At 48.5% G+C, this 22,038-nt stretch overlaps 1 protein-coding gene and 1 long non-coding RNA gene across 3 annotated transcripts in view; one reads left to right on the plus strand and one right to left on the minus strand.

Moving 5' to 3' along the window:
- LOC309520792 overlaps positions 1-22,038 on the plus strand; it is a 106,251-nt gene that overhangs the window by 69,412 nt on the left and 14,801 nt on the right. The gene's annotated exons all lie outside the window — the stretch shown is intronic.
- The window catches only part of VPS45 (vacuolar protein sorting 45 homolog), a 65,685-nt gene continuing 49,973 nt past the window's right edge, over positions 6,327-22,038 (minus strand). For both annotated transcript variants that reach the window (XM_082202246.1, XM_082202245.1), the window contains exons 14-15: positions 15,706-15,837; positions 6,327-6,816 (exon numbers count right to left, since the gene is read on the minus strand). In XM_082202246.1, coding sequence (XP_082058372.1) covers positions 6,723-6,816; positions 15,706-15,837 — 226 coding nt within the window. In that variant the 3' untranslated portion in view covers positions 6,327-6,722. The remainder of the gene's footprint in view (positions 6,817-15,705; positions 15,838-22,038) is intronic.

Consider the following 22,038-nt stretch of genomic DNA (forward strand, 5'->3'; position numbering starts at 1 on the left):
ACCTAACTTTGGAAAATGCCCTACCTGCCACCACTTAAATAAATAAAACCAACTCTTGGCACATTTAAATAACAGCTCTTTTAATTGTGCATTCAGGAATATTTGCACTCATGACTGAGAGCAAGCCCAACTGAAGCTGGGAACTGTAGCGTTAGAATTGTTGTGGGCAGTTATGTTGTTGTTTAGTCGTTTAGTCGTGTCCGACTCTTCGTGACCCCATGGACCAGAGCACGCCAGGCACTCTTGTCTTCCACTGCCTCCCGCAGTTTGGTCAAACTCATGCTGGTAGCTTCGAGAACACTGTCCAACCATCTCCTCCTCTGTCGTCCCCTTCTCCTTGTGCCCTCCATCTTTCCCAACATCAGGGTCTTTTCCAGGGAGTCTTCTCTTCTCATGAGGTGGCCAAAGTCTTGGAGCCTCAGCTTCAGGATCTGTCCTTCAGGGCTGATTTCCTTCAGAATGGATAGGTTTGATCTTCTTGCAGTCCATGGGACTCTCAAGAGTCTCCTCCAGCACCAGAATTCAAAAGCATCCATTCTTCGGCGATCAGCCTTCTTTATGGTCCAGCTTTCACTTCCATACATCACTACAGGGAAAACCATAGCTTTAACTATACGGACCTTTGTTGGCAAGGTGATGTCTCTACTTTTTAAGATGCTGTGGGCAGTTATACGTCATCCCAACTTTCGATCTTTGCTCGCACCTACAAAGACAAGGACGCTGTGGCGTCTGCCATTGGGGCATTCCCCAAAATTTCCTGGTGCTATCCTGAAACTTTTCATACCACAAATGTTTAAAAAACATTTTTCTCCTACTTTTGTTGCTCCATAGCGCAAGAGTGCTCTTTCAGATGGCAATAATGCGGTCATCTTAGAGGGACGGAAAAGCATCTCAGAACAACCGATGAAGCAGAATGGACGATTCGGGACACATAAAATACGGTCCTTCTTCACGCAGCACCGAGTTAAACTGCGGAACTCCTTGCCACTGGAAACAGTGGTGGCTGCCAATCTGGATGGACTGGACAAATTCAGGGAGGAAGAATGGGCTATATCAGTTACTATTAGTCATGGCAGTTCTGTTCTGCCTCCTTCGATGGGGCAAGAATGCTTCTCAACACCAGTTGCAAGAAAACACAAGAAGGGAGAGGCCTCTGGACTCCAGCAAAACTATACCAGAAGAAAATAACAAGTGCAGACAACTGCTGGAGATGTGGGAGTAAAAAGGCGAACTTCGTACATATGATGATTAACTGCCCGATGATAAGATCATTTTGGTGCGAGGTGAGGGTATTTATAGTAAGAGTAATAAAAAGAAATTGTTATTTAGGGGAATTGAATTGAATTCTAAATTATATTCCGGAAATGTGGGAGATTTCAAGGGGTCCAAAAAATATATGGATGTACCGTGCTATATTAGAAGCAAAAAAGACTTGTAAAAAAAGATTCCATCGAGCACATGGGTTGATAATATGGACAGATTAGCTACATACGAACGAATTGCATGTCGACGCAAATTAAGAATGGATAAATATGAAGAGATCTGGAAGGAATATTTAAGCGATAAGTGGTGGGAGGAGAGAGAGGTGGGAAAATATTGTTTAAAAGGTTCAGTCATGGGTATATCCGTGTATTTAAATCTGAATTGTCAAATTGTGTTGTTATTGTTATTATGGTTTTTGTTGTAGTGTCTTTTGCGGTTGTTGTCTGTATCGGAAAAAAAATGATTAAATAATAATTTTTTTAAAAAAAGAAGGCTCTTCCTAGCTTCTTAATGATGTGGACGACAGCAGGAAGAGCTTTCTGACGGTCTGCTTGGAAAAGACTCCCAGGAGAAGTTGTGGATTCTACTTCCTTGGAGGTTTTTAAGCAGAGGCTGGATGGCCATCAGCCATGTTTGATCTAGCAAAGATACTTGCACTGCAGGGGTTGGACTAGATGACCGCTGGGGACCCCTTGCGACTCCACAATTCTACGAGCCGTGCGCAAATTCACCAGAAACACACAATTATTGTATCAATGACATATTTCAAAATACACTGGGTGGGGGGGACAACCCACACCAGTCTCGTAGGGTCCCTATATTTCCACACACACACACACACACACACACACACACACAGAGCGCGGTAACTCTCTGTGTACCAAGTCAAGATCAATGGTTACTCCTGGAGAGGCTTCAGTCATCTGAATCTCTCCCTCCCCCCCCCCAAATACAGTGGTCCCTCGGGTTGCATACGCTTCATGGTTCCGAATTAAAGGGCTGGTTCAAAGAGGAAGCTGCCTTCTACAGAGTCAGCTGCCCGTTGCTCCCTTTGGGCCAATGTTGCCTGCACTGACCGGCAGTGGCTCTCCAAGGCAGGGGCTCTTTTCTGCTTGGGAGACGCTGGCGATTGAACCCAAGACCTTCTGTGTGCAAAGGAGATGCTCCCTCGCTGGGTTATGGCGTATTGCTCTGTCCAAATTCTGCTCCTTTAGCATCTGACTTGAGGTTTCGACAAGCATTGCCACTGCAACCTGAAGCTTATGTAAGAAACGGAAATCTGCCCTTATTCCCTTATGGGGAACACAAGAGCTCTTATAGAGTCCTTTGTAGGTTCTCCACCGGTCGGAGAAAAGTACAGAGGCCAACCAGAGAATATTGAGAAGCAAAGCAGCTCGTAAGCCTGATCTTTATTGAACTGTTGTGACAGGGTGCTCCCCTCACACGCAGGAAAAGAGGAGGACCCAGAACAAAGGTGTGCCCGCCCTTATATAGACATTTTAAATTGCTCACCTTGGAGTCCATGACCACCCCCAGATACATCATACCTACATTACAGAAAGGGTGGTCTACAGCAGAAATCTGAGTGCGTTGTTTACCTCCTGTCTGGCAAGTTACCTGTTAATGCTCACTTGATTGGATACCCCAGGGAGACTGGCCAGTCTTTTGTAATGATAAATACTTAGTTACTGAGCCAGGTCGCAGGCTCACCCTATTCATACACAAACATACCCTTCAGACAGGATTTGTGAAGGAAAAGACAATGGGGAGAGGCTTTTCCATTTTCCTTTAACTTTGCAGAGAAAACATTTGGGAGTCAAAAATGGTTCCAGGGTTGTTTTCCTGTGCTGCTTCAGACATGTGGTTTATATATTTATGTACGTGTTTGCTTGGTACATTGATGAACATTTATAAGACCTTAATTTTTTTTTTATTTCACTAACTTCCACACTCCCAGGGACTAGAAACTTGGTTCCTTTCCCCACTAACGAAAGTGGAGGTTCTCAGGATGCTACTGCCCATCCAAACCCCCAACTGCTGTTCTTTTTTGCACCGTCACAGAACATGCAAAGCCCCAGATATGACCGGAATTATCTGGTTCTTTCAACAACAAAACAAGACCGAGCGTCTCACGAAGTTGCATTGTGTGTGTGGCAAAATCTCGCAGCCTTGGACCCGGCCTGGGAACGTTCCCTCTCTGAGGGGCCACGGAACAATGAACAGGAGGGAAAATAAACAGCAAAGCAAGGAGTCTTGTTTGCATTTTGCTACACACCAAGGAAGTCTCACTAAATCCAAAGAGTCAGGCTGCAAAAAGCGACCTTGAAATGCCTGGTGGGTGTGTTGCATCGCGAATGGAAGGCAGAGAGATGTTCCCTATCTAAAGCCGTTATTATCTGCCTCTGTTCTGCTGTCCTGGAACATCCTATTCACACACGCTGCGTCCCCATGTTGCAGTTTCGTTCTCCGATTCTCCGGATAATCACCGGTTACCAAAATATCTTTTGCTCGAGTCAAGCCAGTCTCTCTCTCTCTCTCCCTGCTGGCCTGCGGGGTTGCAAATGTCGCTGGTGCTATCATCTACTCGCATCTGTCTCTTGACACCCTGCTTCTTCCCACCCCCACAAAACTCGTAGACAAAATAAAAAGGGTTTTAATTGGGGCATCCTGGTAACTGCTCTGTGCACCTCCCTGCTCCCGGTCTTTGGTGCTCAAGATTGCTTGGGCAAAGAGGTCGAATTTAGGCCCTTGGATATGGGTCCCGCTCGAAGCATAAGATCTTGGTCGGGGGGGTGTCATTAGGACTTGCCGATCAGAAGGTTGGCGGTTCAAATCCCCGTGATGGGGTGAGCTCCCGTTGCTCGGTCCCTGCTCCTGCCAACCTAGCAGTTTGAAAGCACATCAGAGTGCAAGTAGATAAATAGGTACCACTCCGGCAGGAAGGTAAACGGTGTTTCCGTGCGCTGCTCTGGTTTCGCCAGAAGCGGCATAGTCCTGCTGGCCACATGACCCGGAAGCTGTACGCTGGCTCCCTTGGCCAGTAAAGCGAGATGAGCACCACAACCCCAGAGTCGGCCACGACTGGACCTAATGGTCAGGGGTCCCTTTACCTTTACACTTCCTCTGAAGGAACAGGTTCTTAACTTGGGGGTCCTCCTGGATCCTTCGCTGTTGCTCGAGGCTCAGGTGGCCTCAGTGGCCCAGAGTGCCTTCCATCAGCTTCAGCTGGTAGCCCAGGTACACCTCTGTCTGGACAGGGATAGCCTAACTATTGTTGTCTATGCTCTGGTAACCTCAAGGTTAGATTACTACAATGCATTTTGCGTAGGGCTGCCTCTGAAGATGGTTTGGAAACTTCAGCTAGTGCAGAATTCAGCAGCTGGGTTGATCACTGTTTGAGCCTATTGCACTGATCCTGGTCCGACTGCACTGGCTACCAATTAGTTTCTGGGCCCAAGTCAAAGTGACGGTTTTGACCTATAAAGCCTTAAACGGCTCAGAACCGCAATACCTCAAGGACCGCCTCTTTCCATATGAACCTACCCAGTCCCTGAGATCACCTTCTGAGGCCCTCCTTCATGTGCCTCCTCCTCGAGAGGTCCGGAGGGTGGAAACACCCTCTTCTCTGCAGTGGCCTTCTCTGCAGTGGCTCCCTGCCTGTGGAATGCTCTCCCCAGGGACGTTCACCTGGCAAATTCATTATGCACCTTTAGGCACCTGGCACCTTCATTATGCACCAGGCAAAAACGTTCCTTTTTAACCAGGCCTTTGATCCAATATACATCCTATGCCCTTTTAAAATGTGTGGTGTTTTTTTTGGTTCTGAGAGTCGCCCTGAGACCCCCAGGTATAGGGCGGTGTATAAATTCAAATAATAATAATAATAACCGTTGATAGCTCTTTCCCCCTCCGCAAATTTGCCTAATCCTCTTTTAAAGCCTTGTTAAGTTGGCGGCCATTGCTGCCTCCTGTGGCAGTGAGTTCCACAGTTTAACTCTGTGTAGCGTAAAGGAGGACTTTGTTTTCTATCCCGTCCACCCGCTCTTGTGCTATGACCGCACTCAAGCGAATGGCCTCGGCTCCGACTACCCCTCCCTCCTTAGAGGAAAGCAAATGAAATAAGCAGCTACGCGGGGGACGCCTGCTGTATCTTCGCCCAAGGCTCCTTGATAAGGCGGATTCGAAAGCAGGGCCGCAGCTATCGATGACTGCGGTCGCCAAGGACAATGGAAAGCCCCAACCTTTGACCTGGCCTGGCCAGATGAGTCCGCGAGGGAAGCCGCTCGCCTCTGAATAAGACCCGTAGCCGGGAACGACAGGAGAGATGCTCTCGCACTCGGGTCCTGCTTGGGGGGGGGGGTCTTCCCGACGAGGCATCTGGGGGGGGTGTCACCGTGGGAACAGGGTGCTAGCCTGGGTGGGCCTGATTCCAACTCCCATCAGCCCCAGCAACCGTCACGGTCAATGGTCAGGGAGAACGATGGGATAGGAGTCCGGAAACATCTGGAGGACCCCCGAAGGTCGTCCCCGCCCTCTCTAAACACCAGACCCCCCTCTTCCCTGCAAGACTGGTGCTGGTAAAGCCAAGGTTGCAGGTTCGGTTCCCAATTGGAACAGATACTCATTCCAGCATCGCAGGGGGGTGGACTAGATCAAGGGTAAGCAAACTAAGGCCCGGGGGCCTGGATCCGGCCAAATCGCCTTCTCAATCCGGCCTGCGGACAGTCCAGGAATCAGCGTGTTTTTACCTGAGTAGAATGTCCCCTTTTATTTAAAATGCATCTCTGGGTTTTTTGTGGGGCCTGCCTGGTGTTTTCACATGACTAGAATGTGTGCTTTTATTTAAAATGCGTCTCTGGGTTATTTGTAGGGCATAGGAATTCGTTCTCCGCCCCCCCTTCAAAATACAGTCCGGCCCCCCACAAGGTCTGAAGGACAGTGGACCGGCCCCCTGCTGAAAAAATTTGCTGACCCCTGGACTAGATGATCACAGGGTCCCAACTGTGATCCTAGGATCTTATCTACTCCTCCGTCGAAAGCAGGAAAAAGAAACAGCAACGCTCTCTGCTAGAAGAATTGCAACTTCCTTTTATTGGGGCCATTTTTCTCTGGGGGTGGGTTATCCCAGGGCACGGCGGGGGGGAGATAAATGAGTTTGGAAAAGAGGCAAACAACTCTCATGCAATGTGAGAGCTGGAATGGGAATGAAGGTGACAGAGGGACGGTCCTTTCTCCTTAAGATCTTGATCAAGTCTTTTGAGATGGGGGGAAAAAGGACCCCATGGTTTGGTCCTGTGAGGAGAGAGCATGCCTGCCCCATGATTTTCGGCAACAGGTAAGTATTGTCTGCTAAAGTGCTTTTCTGAAGTTTCAAACGCCAGGTGGGTGAGTTTGTGGGTGTCAACGGGCAACAGATGCCTGGAACGGACGGTCAGTCGGAAATGACGAAAAAGATGTCATCAGTTCAGCCTCCTGGACGCTGCCCTCGCCGGCCCCTGGGAGCTGTCCGCGCCTCGTCCGCGGAAACCGGAAGCCGAGACCTCTTCTAGGAAGCTGGGAAGAGAAGAGGGAAACAGCAGCAGGGAATTAAAGGAAGGCGTCCCAATGAGTTGGCGATCGCGGTCAACTAGCAAGCGCAGAAAGGTTTCCCAGCTCTGCAGCTCTGTAATGTTTTATGTACTGTGGCTTGCCGTTTTATGGATTATAGTTTAGATATTATTTATCGTAACTGTATTTCTGTTTAACCTTGTCCCCCTCCCTCTTTGGGCAAGCAAAATGTCTCAGTCCACAGCGCCTAAATCTCTAATAATCGCTTGGTGGCCACCCCGAGAGATGGAGGAGGGCTGAATCGCCCTGAAGTGAAGCAACTCTGTAAGGTCTCACAGGTTGCTCTGTGGTGTCTCCAACTCCCCCCGCCAACCCCCCCTTCAGCATCTCTCCAGAAAGACACATCCTCCGAGCATCCCACGTCGATTTAATTAATCCTTGTCGCACAGCGAAGCGGCTGGCTGTGTTTTCGTGAGCTGCCCACGTACGAAGAAGGCACTGAAAATACTGGAGAAATTCAAACACACAAGAGGATCGAGGCTGCTGCTTCTCCCACAACGCACTCACACTTTCTTTCCCCTTCTGGTGAAAAGGAGTGGCGTTTCTCCCAGCGCCCTACCCCACGAGCGTAAAAGGCGCGTTTCCTAAAATCGCAAGAACCACCTGCTAAAACAGGCCAATGGCCCCGTCTGGTCCAGCACCCTGTTCCCCCCGTTGCCCCCCCAGAAACTGAGGATCTCGATAGACTGCCTCTGGAGCTGGAGGCTCCATAGGAACATCAGAAGAGCCTGGGCTGCAGGATCAGGCCAAAGGGGGGCCATCTAGTCCTTTTCTCCTAGGGGCCACCCAGATGCCCCAGTGCGAAACCCGCAAGCGGGATCCAAGGGATTCCAGTGGCAGTGAGTTCCACAGTTTAACTACGGGCTATTTAAAAAATCTGTCCGAAAGCATCCAACGTTCCGCTTCGCTAGAGTTCCAGTATTAGGAGAGGGGGAATTTACTCTGTCCGCTTCCCCCAAACCATGCATAGTTTTATAAACATCTGTCATGTCCCCTTTGACTCGCCTTTCCTCTAAACTGAAAAGTCGCGCCTCCGATTTGGATAACGGCATTAACGATATTGGCAGTTTTATTTCCATTTCCTTCTTGTTTTCAAATTTTAAAAATTGATTTTAACAGATATAACATACAAAAAATACAAAAGAGAGAACATCACAATACTAAGAGAGAAAAAACAAAAGAAAACAAAAAACAAAAATAAAAACGCATATTCCTTCATTTTAAATTCCATTAACTGGCTTCCTCGAATCCTCCCTAACTGAATTTCATTGTATCACCTTGTAACAGTTCTCCAAAACCATCTTTCTACTACAATTCACTCCTTCAATTAACTATCTTCATCTCTTTTCTTATTGACTTAAATCCATATTACTATACAACATTCTTATTCTAATCCTAGGCCTATTTGATACTTTCAAGTACCTTCTAATTATCTTATATTACAATATTTAGCTAGATAATCTTTAAATTTCTTCCAATCTTCTTGATGCTTCTCTTCTTTCTGTTCGTGGATTCTTCAAGTCAGGTCAGCCAGCTCCAAGAACTCCAACATCTTCATCTGCCATTTTTCTTGATGTTGTTTAGTCGTTTAGTCGTGTCCGCCTCTTCGTGACCCCCTGGACCAGAGCACGCCAGGCACTCCTGTCTTCCACTGCCTCCTGCAGTTTGGTCAAACTCATGTTAGTGGCTTCAAGAACACTGTCCCACCATCTCGTCCTCTGTCGTCCCCTTCTCCTTGTGCCCTCCATCTTTCCCAACATCAGGGTCTTTTCCATGGAGTCTTCTCTTCTCATGAGGTGGCCAAAGTATTGGAGCCTCAGCTTCAGGATCTGTCCTTCCAGTGAGCACTCAGGGCTGATTTCCTTCAGAATGGAGAGGTTGGATCTTCTTGCAGTCCATGGGACTCTCAAGAGTCTCCTCCAGCACCAGAATTCAAAAGCATCAATTCTTTGGCGATCAGCCTTCTTTATGGTCCAGCTCTCATTTCCATACATCACTACTGGGAAAACCAGAGCTTCAACTATACGGACCTTTGTCGGCAAGGTGATGTCTCTGCCATTTTTCTATCATTGGTATTTCTTGAGATTTCTAATTTCTAGCTAATAGCAGTCTTCCTGCTGTAGTGGCATACAAAAAATAATCTAACATCTTTTTATTTCCACTTCCTTTTCTGTCCTGGGATTTGCCTTTTCCACGGCTGCCACGCATCAGCTGAGCATCCTCTTCCGACTCCCGTCCTCTCTCAGTCACAAAGCCAGGAAACGCCTTTTGCTCTCCTGTTTACACCGAGCCGGTCAGAAAAAGTCCTCCCGTGCCTGAGATGCGTCATGAGATGACGTGGGGGCCACAACCTTTGGCCCCTGGAGAAGGAAAGCCCCCACGCTTGTCTGGCCGCCGGCCTGCCACAACAACCTCGGACGCTTGACCCGGGTCAGCAGGAAAACAGCCGGCTTTTTCACTGATGCCCAGCGCCCAGGACAGGCTCGTGGCGCCAGAAGGAATTTGGCCTTGCAAAGGGGGCGTCAGTGCCGTTTCACACAACCTGGACGCCAGCAATTCAAGACACGCTTCTGTCCGCAGTGGTGCCCAAACAGGCTGTGGTCTCAGAGTCTCCTTGCGCCGAAGCAACAATGCTCTCCTCTAGGGCGGGCTAGAAATTGCGGTATGTCCAAAGCGTTTCACGTCCACTAGAGACTTTTTAAAACCCACATTTTGTGCTTAAGGAAGAATCAGGGTTTCTAATCTTCTACTGAAAGGGCTTTTGGTTTAAAAGTAGGCAAACGGTAAGGATGGCCAAGGAACAGTCTTGGGTTATGTTCAGGCTTAACGTGCTCCCGCCGCCAGTAAGAATTTAGTGGCGTGTATCCCTCCTCCTCCAAAATTTGCTTCTGAATCTAAAGAGGTGGATCAGGCCCAAAAGGGGTCTGTCTAGCCCAGCCTCCTGGTCTAGGTTAAGGTAAAGGGACCCCTGACCATTAGGTCCAGTTGCAGACGACTCTGGGGTTGCGGCGCTCATCTCGCTTTATTGGCCAAGGGACCCGGCGTACAGCTTCCGGGTCATGTGGCCAGCAGGACTAAGCCGCTTCTGGCGAACTAGAGTAGCACACGGAAACACCGTTTACCTTCCCGCCGGAGTGGTACCTATTTATCTACTTGCACTTTGATGTGCTTTTGAACTGCTAGGTGGGCAGGAGCAGGGACCGAGCAACGGGAGCTCACCTCGTCATGGGGATTCGAACCGCCAACCTTCTGATCGGCAAGCCCTAGGCTCTGTGGTTTAACCCACAGCGCCACTCGCATCCTGGCCTCCTGGTCTACCAGTGGCCAAATAACCCTAATAACTATTATTATTATTATTATTATTATTATTATTATTATTATTATTATTACCCTACGCATCTGGCTGGGTTTCCTCAGCCACTCTAGGAGACTTCCAGCACATATAAAAAACACATAATAAAAAGTCAAGCATTAAAACTTTCCCTGAACAGGGATGCCTTCGGATGTCAGTTGTGTAGTTATTTATCTCCTTGACATCTGATGGGAGGGCGATCCAAAGGGCAGGTGCCACCACCAAAAAGGCCCTCTGCCTGCTACCTCACGTCTTGCAAGGAGGGATCTGCCAGAAGGCCCTCGGAGCTTGACCTCAGTGTCCAGGCTGAACAATGGGAGTGGAGACACTCCTTCAGGTATACTGGACCGAGGCCGTTTAGAGCTTTAAAGGTCAGCACCAATTCTTTGAATTGTGCTCGGAAACGTACTGGGAGCCAATGTAGGTATTTCAGGACCAGTGTTATATGGTGTTAGATAGGCTGTCTCTGAATCTGGAGGTATCAGGCCAAAGGAAGCCCATCCAGTCCAGCCTCCTGTTCTCCCATTGGCTAAATACCCCTGAGAGCCTAGTAGTAGTAGTAGTAGTAGTAGTAGTAGTAATAATAATAATAATAATAATAATAATAATAATAATTTATTTGTACCCTGCCCATCTGGGTGGCTTCCAACAAAGACCAAAAATACACTAAGAATCGCGATAGACTGCCCCTGACCCTGGAGGTTCCATCAGAGCAGAAGAAGATCCCTGCTGAATCAGACCTGAAAGCGGGGCCATCTTGTCTCTTGTAGGTCGCGAAACTATGCATACACAAACAGAAACACACAAGCACATATATAGAGACACACAGAGAGTGCAGCAACAGAAGCTGCTAACATATGCGCCTCCACGGATGCTTACTGAAACAGTGTGGTTACACGGAGTTATTCTCTGCCAAAATGACTCATCCCTTGCAAGTGCTACCGGGCTGATGGATCCGACCCCCCAACCAACATATCGGTTAAGGACTGAACGGCAGAGGCGACGCTGCAAGATGCAAGGGGAGGAGGAGGAGAAGGAGAAGGGGGACAAAGGCCTTGCAGAAAATGTCTATTTGCACGCCTGACCCGGTAATGGATCCTAAAAAGTACAGACTCACCTGCTGAGGCTTGCAGGGTAAGAGGGAGAATTAAAGATCACCCGGTCTGCAAGTTATCTCGTGTTGTTGCAGAAGCCAGGGACTCTGCCCTGTTATTTATTTTATCATCATCATCAAACCTTTTATTGTCATCACATACAAGCAACGGGTTACTTCCAGGTTTAGGTGCTCGCACATGCGCAGAAGCACTAAATCGTGCTTTGCGCATGCGCAGAAGCACTGAATTGTAACCTGTGCGTGTGCAGACGCGGGTTGTGAATGCTGCGGGTTGTGAACGTGCATCCCACACGGATCACGTTCGCAACCCGAGTGTCCACTGTATGTTTGTTTGCTAGATTGTATGCTGCTTAAGAGATTCGTTTGCAATATTCAGCAGGGGTCGGGCACACACACACACACACACACACACACACACACACACACACACAAGCATTTAAATAAATACATTGCTATATGAAGCACAAAGTATTTTGTCCACCATTGCTGGACCCATCAGTCGGTGTTTTTAGTCTATTGGTATTTAAAAGGCACTCGGAAGAAGGGGGGAGGATTGCTAGCTGGGAAAGGAAGCGGGTTTTATCCCTCTAACTGGGTAAATGGGTCAACCCCCAGATTAGTTGCTGCAGACTCTGGCTCACCCTAAAAACCGCCCTCCCTCTACGGCTGACGCTTCCTCTACACGGGAAAACAGAGTAAGCAAACGGGACCTCTCTCAGAAATTTGCCTGGCCTCCTCTCCAGCCATGAAGCTATAAAAAGACTCCTGGAATTGCAGAATTGGAACGGGACCCCCAAAGGTCATCCAGTCCAACCCGCTGCTGCAATGCAGGAATCGCAGCCAAATAATCCCTGACAGGTGGCTGCCCAAGCTCTGTTTAAAAATCTCCCATGAAGGAGGGAGATGTCTGCCATTGGGGATTGAACCCGGGACCTTCTGCATGCCAAGCAGGTGTTCTGCCCCTGAGCTACAGCTCTGCCCTTTTTCAAAAAAAGAGGAAGCCGCTAGTCCTCATTGTTTTGATTTAGACAGGAATGTTTGATCGTGCTTTCAAGCAGAGGGCGCCTTCAGCGAGAAGGCTGTCCTCTGTAAAACTGGATTTATATCCTGAACGGTGGGTTTAAGTAATTGTAATAAAATAAAACAGCACAAGCCCCCCTTGCAAGATCCTTTTCTGCCAGGCGAAAAGGAGACAGGCAGCTGTGGCTTCCCTAGAAAACAGTGGGGAGGAGAGGAGAGTCTTCCAAGGAGAGAGCCGTGTTCGCGCAGTAAATAGAATTAGATATGACCAGTGGGGGAGAGAGAGAGAAAGCGAAGGACTGTAATTATATCTTAAACGCTCACAGAATCTCCCATTAATACCCTGCCTGTCATTACTGCTCATTATGCTGCAGAAAAGAACCAGATGGGGTCCCTTTAGAAATGGGTTCATTTTCTCCCCAAACGAACCTAATCCTCGATGTGAGTCCATCATTAAGCGGGCAGATGTGGGTGGGGGTGGCCCTTCTCTCCCACCCCCTCTGCAAGTTATGTGGGGAGCAGGGGCGGAGGCGGCTGGCAACTCAGTAGGACTGATGAGTCAGAAGAGAGGGAGCCCAACAGGAGGTGGAGCTAGAGACAACGAGAGGCGGAGCCAGAGGCATCGAGAGGAGGAGCCACAGGCAACGATAGGCGCAGCCAGAGGCAACAAGAGGAGGAGCCAAAGACAACGAGAGGAGGAGCCAGAGGCAACAAGAGGCGGAGCCAGAGGCAACGAGAGGCGGAGCCAGAGGCAACGAGAGGCGGAGCCAAAGGCAACGAGAGGAGGAGCCAGAGGCATTAAGAGGCGGAGCCAGAGGTAACAAGAGGCAGAGCCAGAGGCAACGAGAGGAGGAGCCAGAGGCAACGAGAGGCGGAGCCACAGGCAATGAAAGGCGGAGCCACAGGCAATGAGTGGCAGAGCCACAGGCAATGAGAGGCGGAGCCAGAGGCAATGAAAGGCGGAGCCAGAGCCAACGAGAGGAGGAGTCAGTGTCAACGAGAGGTGGAGCCAACTCATTCTAGATTTGCCCCCATTTTCCTCCTCCTCCTCCTCCTCTTTGCTGAGTTCTACAGGTGCAAGGCTCTGTACAGAACTAAGTACATTTAGATTCCCTGGAATCTGTATGTTATAAAGAAAAACCCAGCGACTCGTTTTCTTAATAAAATTTCCCTTGCAGCCATTGATCATCTCTATTGCTCACTCTCACGGGGAGCGTAGTTTATGGTTGGGGATCTTAGTCTTATTTATCCATTGCTTTGCATAAAATATTTGCAAATCACTTGGGCATGCTCAAAGTCCATTATAGTGAAATATCTGTGGGATTTAATAGACGGGTCCCTCTCCTGACATTTTAACCCCCTCCCCCAATTTTCTCCTTACAGTCATTTTCCTGCAGTACTTCATTTGTATACAAATAAGAAAACCTCCCTGGTTTTTCCTTTAGCTTAAATGGGATAGTCTTGACTCTGTTGCTAGTCCTACTCAAGAGTAGTCCCACTGACATTAATGGACATGACTTGGGCCACTTGCTCCAGCAGGTCTCCTCTGAGCATAACTGTGGAGGCAGAGTACAGTTATTGTGGCTAGTAGCCTTCTCCTCCTCCATGAATTTGCCCAATCCTTTTTTAAAAAGCCATTCAAGTTTATGCCTCCTGTGGCAAGGAGTTCCGCAGTTTAACTCTGTTTCAGGAAGGAGGACTTCCTTTTATGTATCCTGAATCTCCCAGGATTCAGCTTCACTGCGTCCCCGCAAATTCTGGTTTTAGCAAAAAGGAAACAAAAAGCCCTTTCTCCCTTCGCTTTCTCTATGCCCTGCATCATTTTATAAACGGCTTATATCTTGTCAAATCTTCCTCGCCTTTTCTCCAAACTGAAAAGCCCCAAACGCTGCCATCTCTCCTTGCAGGAGCTTGGCTCCCTCTCCTCAATCGTTCGGGTTCCCTTTCTCCGAGCTTTCCCCAGCTTTTCGATATCCCTTTTCAGGTGGGCCGAACAGAACGGCACACGGCATTCCATGCGCGGCCGAAACCATTGGTTTGTATAACAGCGTTATGGGTACTCGGCTCGATGGGTCTTGGGACAATTTGGAAACACAGGAAGCTGCCTCCCGTGGGGGTCAAACCATGGGTCCCATCTTGCCTGGACTTTTCCAAACTGGGAGGTGGGGCGCAGGGTCCGGAAGTTGTCAGTCTCTCGATTCCCATCCTCCTTCCTGTCTGCTGTCCATTGCTGTCTGCTGGGAGCAGAAGTCTGACCATTTCTGGGGCGGGGGCTCTAGACTGCACCCCCAACCACTACTCCCGGGCTAAACAAGTCAACTCAATAATTTGTGGAGTTGGGGGGGGGAAGAGATAAATAAAAGATCTGGAGATGGTGGGTGGAAGGGCACCCCAGCTAATTTCATCAGGATTTTCAGAGGAAAATGTGGGTTAATACAGACTTGCCTTTGTAACCCACTTTCGGGGAGATATTTAAGTCTGGGGTCCGGTCAGAGGGCTGTCTCTGCAATGGGAGTCTCGCTTGAGAGGAAAACTCTTGCTGCCTCTCCTGCCCCCACCCTGGCTGGCAGCACAGCTTCTTATTTGTGGCTTAGGGTCCTCATATCTACAGGACCGCCTCTCCTGGTCTGCCCCGCAGAGGACCTTAAGGTCCATGAATAACCATAGTTTAGAGGTCCCGGGCCCCAAGGAAGTCAGACTATCCTCCACCAGGGCCAGGGCCTTTTCAGTGATGGCCCTGACCTGGTGGAATGCTCTGTCCCATGAGACTAGGGCCCTTCAGGATTTAACCTCCTTCCGTCGGGCCTGTAAGTCAGAGCTATTCCGCCTGGCCTTTAATTTGAATTCAGCCTGATCTTTTATTTCCCTTCCCTCCCCTTTTTATGAAGATCACCCGCTCTGAGACCCCACAGCTAATTCTCCCCTGGCCTCCTCGCTGGCCCAAGTAGGACGGATTCAGCCAGCTAGCCCTGGGGATTCCCCTGAATTGATTTTTGGATTTTATTGTTATTCATGTTTTTATACTGTATTTTATGCTGCTTTTTATAATTAAGTGTTTTTAATTTGTTGTTAGCCGCCTGGAGTCTTTGCACGGAGAAGGGCAGGGTATAAATAAAATATTATTTATTTATTATTATTATTATTTATTATCTCGAGAGCAAGAAACAAAGTTGGCCTTCTCAGTGCCGCGATGGTGTATAAGGCTGTTAGCTGAAGAAAACGGGCAGGACTAAGCGAGGCCCATTCATTTCCATAGGTCTCCTCCGAGCAAGACCCAGTTGAATGCCGTGTGCCCGTCACCCGCCAGGAACTGCTGCCCACCCGGGGGGGGGGTCGGGGTACTGCTCACCTCTTTGTGTTGTGGATGGTTGTCCCACCCAGCACAATCCGGACCCCGGGGGTGGTGCGGTTCAAGTTGTAAACGGTCAGCGCCTCCTCGTACGTGGCTCCTCCAATCATGAACACAATGATGTCTTGAGGCCTGTGACAGAGAGAGGAAGAGAGAGAGTCGTTTCTGGAGGCAATTCAGAGCGCTAATTTTAACGTTTTAAGGACCGAAAAATCCGGAAGGAAGAGTCCAGCTGGAGTCCAGCAACGTCTAGATCAGGATTTCACAAAACTTGGGACTCCAGCTGCTTTTGGACTACAAATCCCATCATCCACTATTCCTGCTTGCTATGGATGATGGGAGTTGTAGTCTTGGGGAAACCCTGGCCCAAAGGGTACCAGGGTACAAGATGGGTGACACCTGGCTTGAGAGCAGTACATGTGAAAAGGATCTAGGAGTCTTGGTTGACCACAAACTTAACATGAGCCAACAGTGTGACGCGGCAGCTAAAAAAGCCAATGCAATTCTGGCTGCATCAATAGGAGTATAGCATCTAGATCAAGGGAAGTAATAGTGCCCCTGTATTCTGCTCTGGTCAGACCACACCTGGAGTACTGTGTCCAGTTCTGGGCACCACAGTTCAAGAAGGACACTGACAAACTGGAACGTGTCCAGAGGAGGGCAACCAAAATGGTCCAAGGCCTGGAAACGATGCCTTATGAGGAACGGCTAAGGGAGCTGGGCATGTTTAGCCTGGAGAAGAGGAGGTTAAGGGGTGATATGATAGCCATGTTCAAATATATAAAAGGATGTCACATAGAGGAGGGAGAAAGGTTGTTTTCTGCTGCTCCAGAGAAGCGGACACGGAGCAATGGATCCAAACTACAAGAAAGAAGATTCCACCTAAACATTAGGAAGAACTTCCTGACAGTAAGAGCTGTTCGACAGTGGAATTTGCTGCCAAGGAGTGTGGTGGAGTCTCCTACTTTGGAGGTCTTTAAGCAGAGGCTTGACATCCATATGTCAGGAGTGCTCTGATGGTGTTTCCTGCTTGGCAGGGGGTTGGACACGATGGCCCTTGTGGTCTCTTCCAACTCTAGGATTCTATGATTCTAGGTGGAGGAAGCCTGCCTGAAATGGCTTTTGGGGCCAGACTAGCCTGCCCAACTCCCATTAAGCGGGGAGACCATCGTCTGACCCGCAATGATAAACCGTGGTTTGCTCAAGAAACAGCAAGCTAACGGAGAGCAATTCCACAGGTGATCAAACACACCATGGTTTGTTTTTCTGAAGACAAAACCCTTGGAAAGCTTGGCAGGTGTCAGAAACAAGGTGGTCAAACAAGCCACAGTGAAGAGTGTCAGGGTTATACGAAACACCAAGCTGTACAAACAAACCTTTGGCTGATTAATATTATAATTGTGTTTGGGGGGGTATTGTTTGGTTGTTTTTGTTTTAACTATTTATTTGTGCTTTTGCCTGGGATTCTTACCTTCTGAACTGCCCTGAGATCGTATACGGAAGGGCCGTATCTCATGAATCAATAGAGCAAACCAAGGTTTTGTAGGCCAACAGCAAACCATGGTTTCAGGTGGCGGCTTGCTGCCAGTTAAACAAACCACTGTTAAGCCACTGGGTACGATTTGGCCAATCAAGCCAAACACGGTTTGACAAATCATCGCTTGATAAACCAAGGCTTAGTTGTTATACAGGCAAACGAATATGCACCCCAGCTTCTGGAGAAAGTGAAGATTCTTTGGGGGAAAGAAACTAGTGTTGCTTTTGAGTTTACATCCGGTCGTTTCAACTTAGTTTGGCAATTTGGGTATATTTTGCAGGTGACACATTGGATACGTTAGTTGAGATTCCTGCATAGCAGCGGGGTGGACTGGATGACCCCCAGGGTCCCTTACAACTCTACAACAGTATGATCAAAACAGGATGTGAAAGGAGCAGGGGGTGAGAGCATTTGTGTAGGTAAGAGGAAGCAGAAAGGCTTCCAGGAAACGGGGAGAGCTGTGAAGCGGAGATATTTGGAAACAGCAGAGTGATCGGCAAGTGGTCAGAAGTTCACACAGACAAATAATAATACAGTGGTGCCCCGCAAGACGAATGCCTCGCAAGACGAAAAACTCGCTAGACGAAAGGGTTTTTTGGTTTTGCGTTGCTTCGCTAGACGAATTTCCCTATGGGCTTGCTTTGCAGGACGGAAACGTCTTGCGCTTTTTTCTTAAAGCCGCTTGAAGAGGCGCAGTTGCGACAGACCGTGCTTCGCAAGACGAAAAACATCGCAAGACGAAAAGACTCGCGGAACGAATTATTTTCGTCTTGCGAGGCACCACTGTAATAATAATAAATTTTTATTTATACCCCGCCCTTCCTGGTTCAGAAAACCAGGCTCAGGACGGCTAACAACAAAACACTTAATTGATGCAACAAAAATACAGTATAAAACGTGAATAACAATAAATTCAGAATTCAAAAAATCAATTTGGGGGGGCGGGGAATCCATCCAATAAATATTAGATGATCACCAGGGCCAGCTGGCTAAATTAGTCCTATTTGGGCCAGACAGGAGACCAGGGGAGAATTAGCTGTGGGATCCCTCCCACCCAAAACAGGAACACAAAAAGCTGCCATAACAACAACAACGATAACAACGACAACAGCAACCACCTGCCCATCTGGCTGGGTTTTCCCAGCCACTCTTATATGGGACCATTGGGTCCATCTATCTCAGTATTGACTACACTTCAGGTAGGGGGGCTTGCCTAGCCTGACCTGGAGATGCTTTGCAGAGGGTTGGGCTAGATGACCCCCCGGTGTCCCTTTCAACTCCAGGATCCTATGCCCCTGGGGGACTGAATTTGGGGTCTCCAGGTGTGCCAAGCAGATGCTTTGCCACTGAGTTGCAGCCCAAACTGGCTAAAAATGCAGAGTGTGTGCGTCCAGTCTGCACTCCCCGCCTTGCCCTCTTGCCTCCCCCAGTTTCCCAGCATCGCAGCTTCCGTATTTTTCGCTCCGTAAGATGCACTTTTTCCCTCCTAAAAAGTAGGGGGAAATGTCTGTGCGTCTTAGGGAGCGAATGCCTATGGACGGCAGCGGGATCCCACTGCAGTCGCGAGCGGAGGATCCATGGCTCCCCTTCCCTCCTCCGTGGCTCGCTTTAAAGCAGCAAAGCGGGAGATGAGCCGCTTACACGAGAGGAGGCTGCTGGGGTTCCTGTGTCGGGTCCGTCCAGGGGCGTGCTGCCTCCCCGCTCATCGCTCCTTGAGCACGCACACTAAAGAAACATACAACTCCTGTCCCTGACTTTCATTCTGATATACCAGTAGTTTATTAAATAGTTTAGTACAACATTAGATTCAGAATATTTCCCCCCTGTTTTCCTCCTCTAAAAACTAGGTGCGTCTTATGGTCAGATGTGTCTTATGGAGCAAAAAATACGGTATGTCTCCACCTTTTAATCTGAGCAAGGCTAGCGCTGGAGGCAACCCATGGCATGATGGAAGAGTCTGACATCTTCCACCTGCAAATTGTCCCAGAAAGGGAAGGTAAAGGTGAAGGGACCCCTGACCATTAGGTCCAGTCGTGATCGACTCTGGGGTTGCGACTCTCATCTCGCTTTATTGGCCGAGGGAGCCGGCGTACAGCTTCTAGGTCATGTGGCCAGCATGACTGAGCCGCTTCTGGCGAACCAGAGCAGCGCACAGAAACGCCGTTTACCTTCCCGCCGGAGCGGTACCTATTTATCTACTTGCACTGGTGTGCTTTCGAACTGCTAGGTTGGCAGGAGCAGGGACTGAGCAATGGGAGCTCACTCCATCGCGGGGATTCGAACTGCCGACCTTCTGATCGGCAAGCCCTAGGCTCTGTGGTTTAACCCACAGCGCCAACCGTGTCCCTTAGAAAGGGAAGGAGAAGGTGTCAGATACTTTCTCCCCTCCCTCCGCTCCCCTGGAAACACAGATGAGAGTGCTCCCGCTCTGGGCCTGCTCAGATCCCCAAGAACTGGGGCAACCGGATCCAGTGACAGAGACGGACAGATGCTTGGGTTTTTTTTGTTTAATAATTAAAAGAAAAAACCCGTCCCCCAAGCTGTCTCTTGTAACTGATGAAGTCCACCAGCTTTCAAAGGATGAGGGAGCTTGATCAGATGGTCAGACCTGGCACCCCTCCACCGCAATATGGGTCCGCACCCCCTAAACACACACACACACACACACACACACATGAGCAGGGTTTTGTTACAGCTCATATCACAAGAATGCTTACTCACTGGGGACCAGGAGGATGCAGGGAGCATGAAATCCAAACATGAACCCCCCCCCCGAAAAACGCCCCCACCTCTTTCGTGCTCCCGTTCCACACAGGTTAGCAACTTCAGCCCATTCAAATATTCAGGCCCAGAGCCCTGAATTGCAAGCGACGTTTGCAAAGATCACTTGATATAGGGAGAGATGCAAATTCCGAATTTGAACGCTGCGAGTCCTTCCTCAATGCCCACATCTGAACCACACATCTCCCGGGTCAGTTCTCCAGGTGCCCATTTTGGTTTGGAGCTTTCTCGTCCCTTGCGAATTTACCCTAGCTGCTTTTAAAGCGGTTCAAGCGGGTGGCCATCGCTGCCTCTTGTGGCACTGAGTTCCGCAGTTTAAGGGCGGGATGCAAACTGAGTAAGCAACAACAATAATAATGCACACAGTTCGCAGAATGCGGGTTCCGTTTCACGGCAGGCTTTGAAAATCCCTTTTTAAAAGCAGAGGGTCCCCAGCGCACAGAGCTATCGAACACTGCTTCCTGGGCAGCTGCCAGAGACTCGCCGTAAACCAGTCACTGAGACCAACCCGGGATCAGATCGTTCCTCATTCCCTCCCCGCCCACGGAAGATTAAGAAGTCCCGCAATGAACGGACAGGCTGTTCTGGCCGAAGGTCAGCATTGAAAGCAATACAAAAAGGCGGCTGTGAATCTCCTAAGGCGCTACTTTAAGAATAAAATGCAATATAACTAGGACATTCCCAGTTTCTCACGGCAGAGGAGATGCTTACATGTGTGTCGAAAAGCACCGGAATATTAGCTTTGTTTTGCCATCCTAGGCTTCAGCAGTAGAACAAGCTCATATGTGGATTTTACAGGGTGGTGGATCTTATAGTTGCAAGATCCACTATCCTGTAATATTACATGTGAGTCTGTTCTACTGATGAAGCCTAGGGTGGCGAAACAAGGCTAATATTCCGGAAATCCTTGTCTTAGACTCTGTGGAACTGTAACAACCCTTCATGTGGATTTTTGGACTCTATGAACAGACAGGTGGAATAAATACTTATACGTGTATGGACCTTATGCATGAACTGACCAGAGAATGAACTGATCCACTGGCTATTTTTGTTGAACTTTATGAGACTTCCGTTGAAATCTACAATTTGACACAATGAATATTATACAGTGGTACCTCAGGTTAAGTACTTAATTCGTTCCGGAGGTCCGTTCTTAACCTGAAACTGTTCTTAACCTGAAGCACCACTTTAGCTAATGGGGTCTCCTGCTGCTGCCGCGCCGCCGGAGCACAATTTCTGTTCTCATCCTGAAGCAAAGTTCTTAACCTGAAGCACTATTTCTGGGTTAGCAGAGTCTGTACCTCATTTATTCAAAAGTACAGCTGGTTAGTTGTTTATAAACTTTGGAAAATCAATAAAACTTTTGATTAAAAAAAAAAAGAAATTGCGAGGAGCCAATTTCTGAAGTGAAATTTGTACTCCAATTCCAATAATTAGCCAATAATAATAATATTTTCTTATCGTCATATCAAAATAAATTGTTGCTGCTGTTGATTTATTATCAAAAGGACAGCTGGTTACGTCTTGTGTGTTTATATAGAAAGTAAACACAGACATGTGAAGAAACAATCACACAACCAGAAACGGAGGAGTGGAATGCTAACAGGTGGGGCTGAACCAGAGATCTTAACCTTTGTGTGTTCCTACACACACACCTCTCTATCCCGAGAGCTCGCAGTTGGTAGAGCGTGAGACTCTTCATCTCTGGGCCGTGGGTTCGAGTCTGGGCAAAAGATTCCTGCATTGCAGAAAACAGAAGAAGTACCAACAGTGGAAGATTGGCAGATGAAGATGATGGATTTTTCAGAGCTAGCTGACCTAACCGGAAGAGTCCGCGACCAGGAGGAGGAGGAGCACCAGGAAGAATGGATAAAATTTAAAGACTATTTAGCTAAATATGTTAAGATAACTTAATTGGAAAAACCTTGCAAATATTACATAGGCTTAGGATTTAAATATGTAAGGTGTCAGGGAACTGCCATCAGTGCCGGAGGGAGAGAGCAAAATCCAGAGGG

Source organism: Podarcis vaucheri (genome assembly GCF_965113315.1).
Source record: "Podarcis vaucheri genome assembly, chromosome: 16".
NCBI lineage: Eukaryota > Metazoa > Chordata > Lepidosauria > Squamata > Lacertidae > Podarcis > Podarcis vaucheri.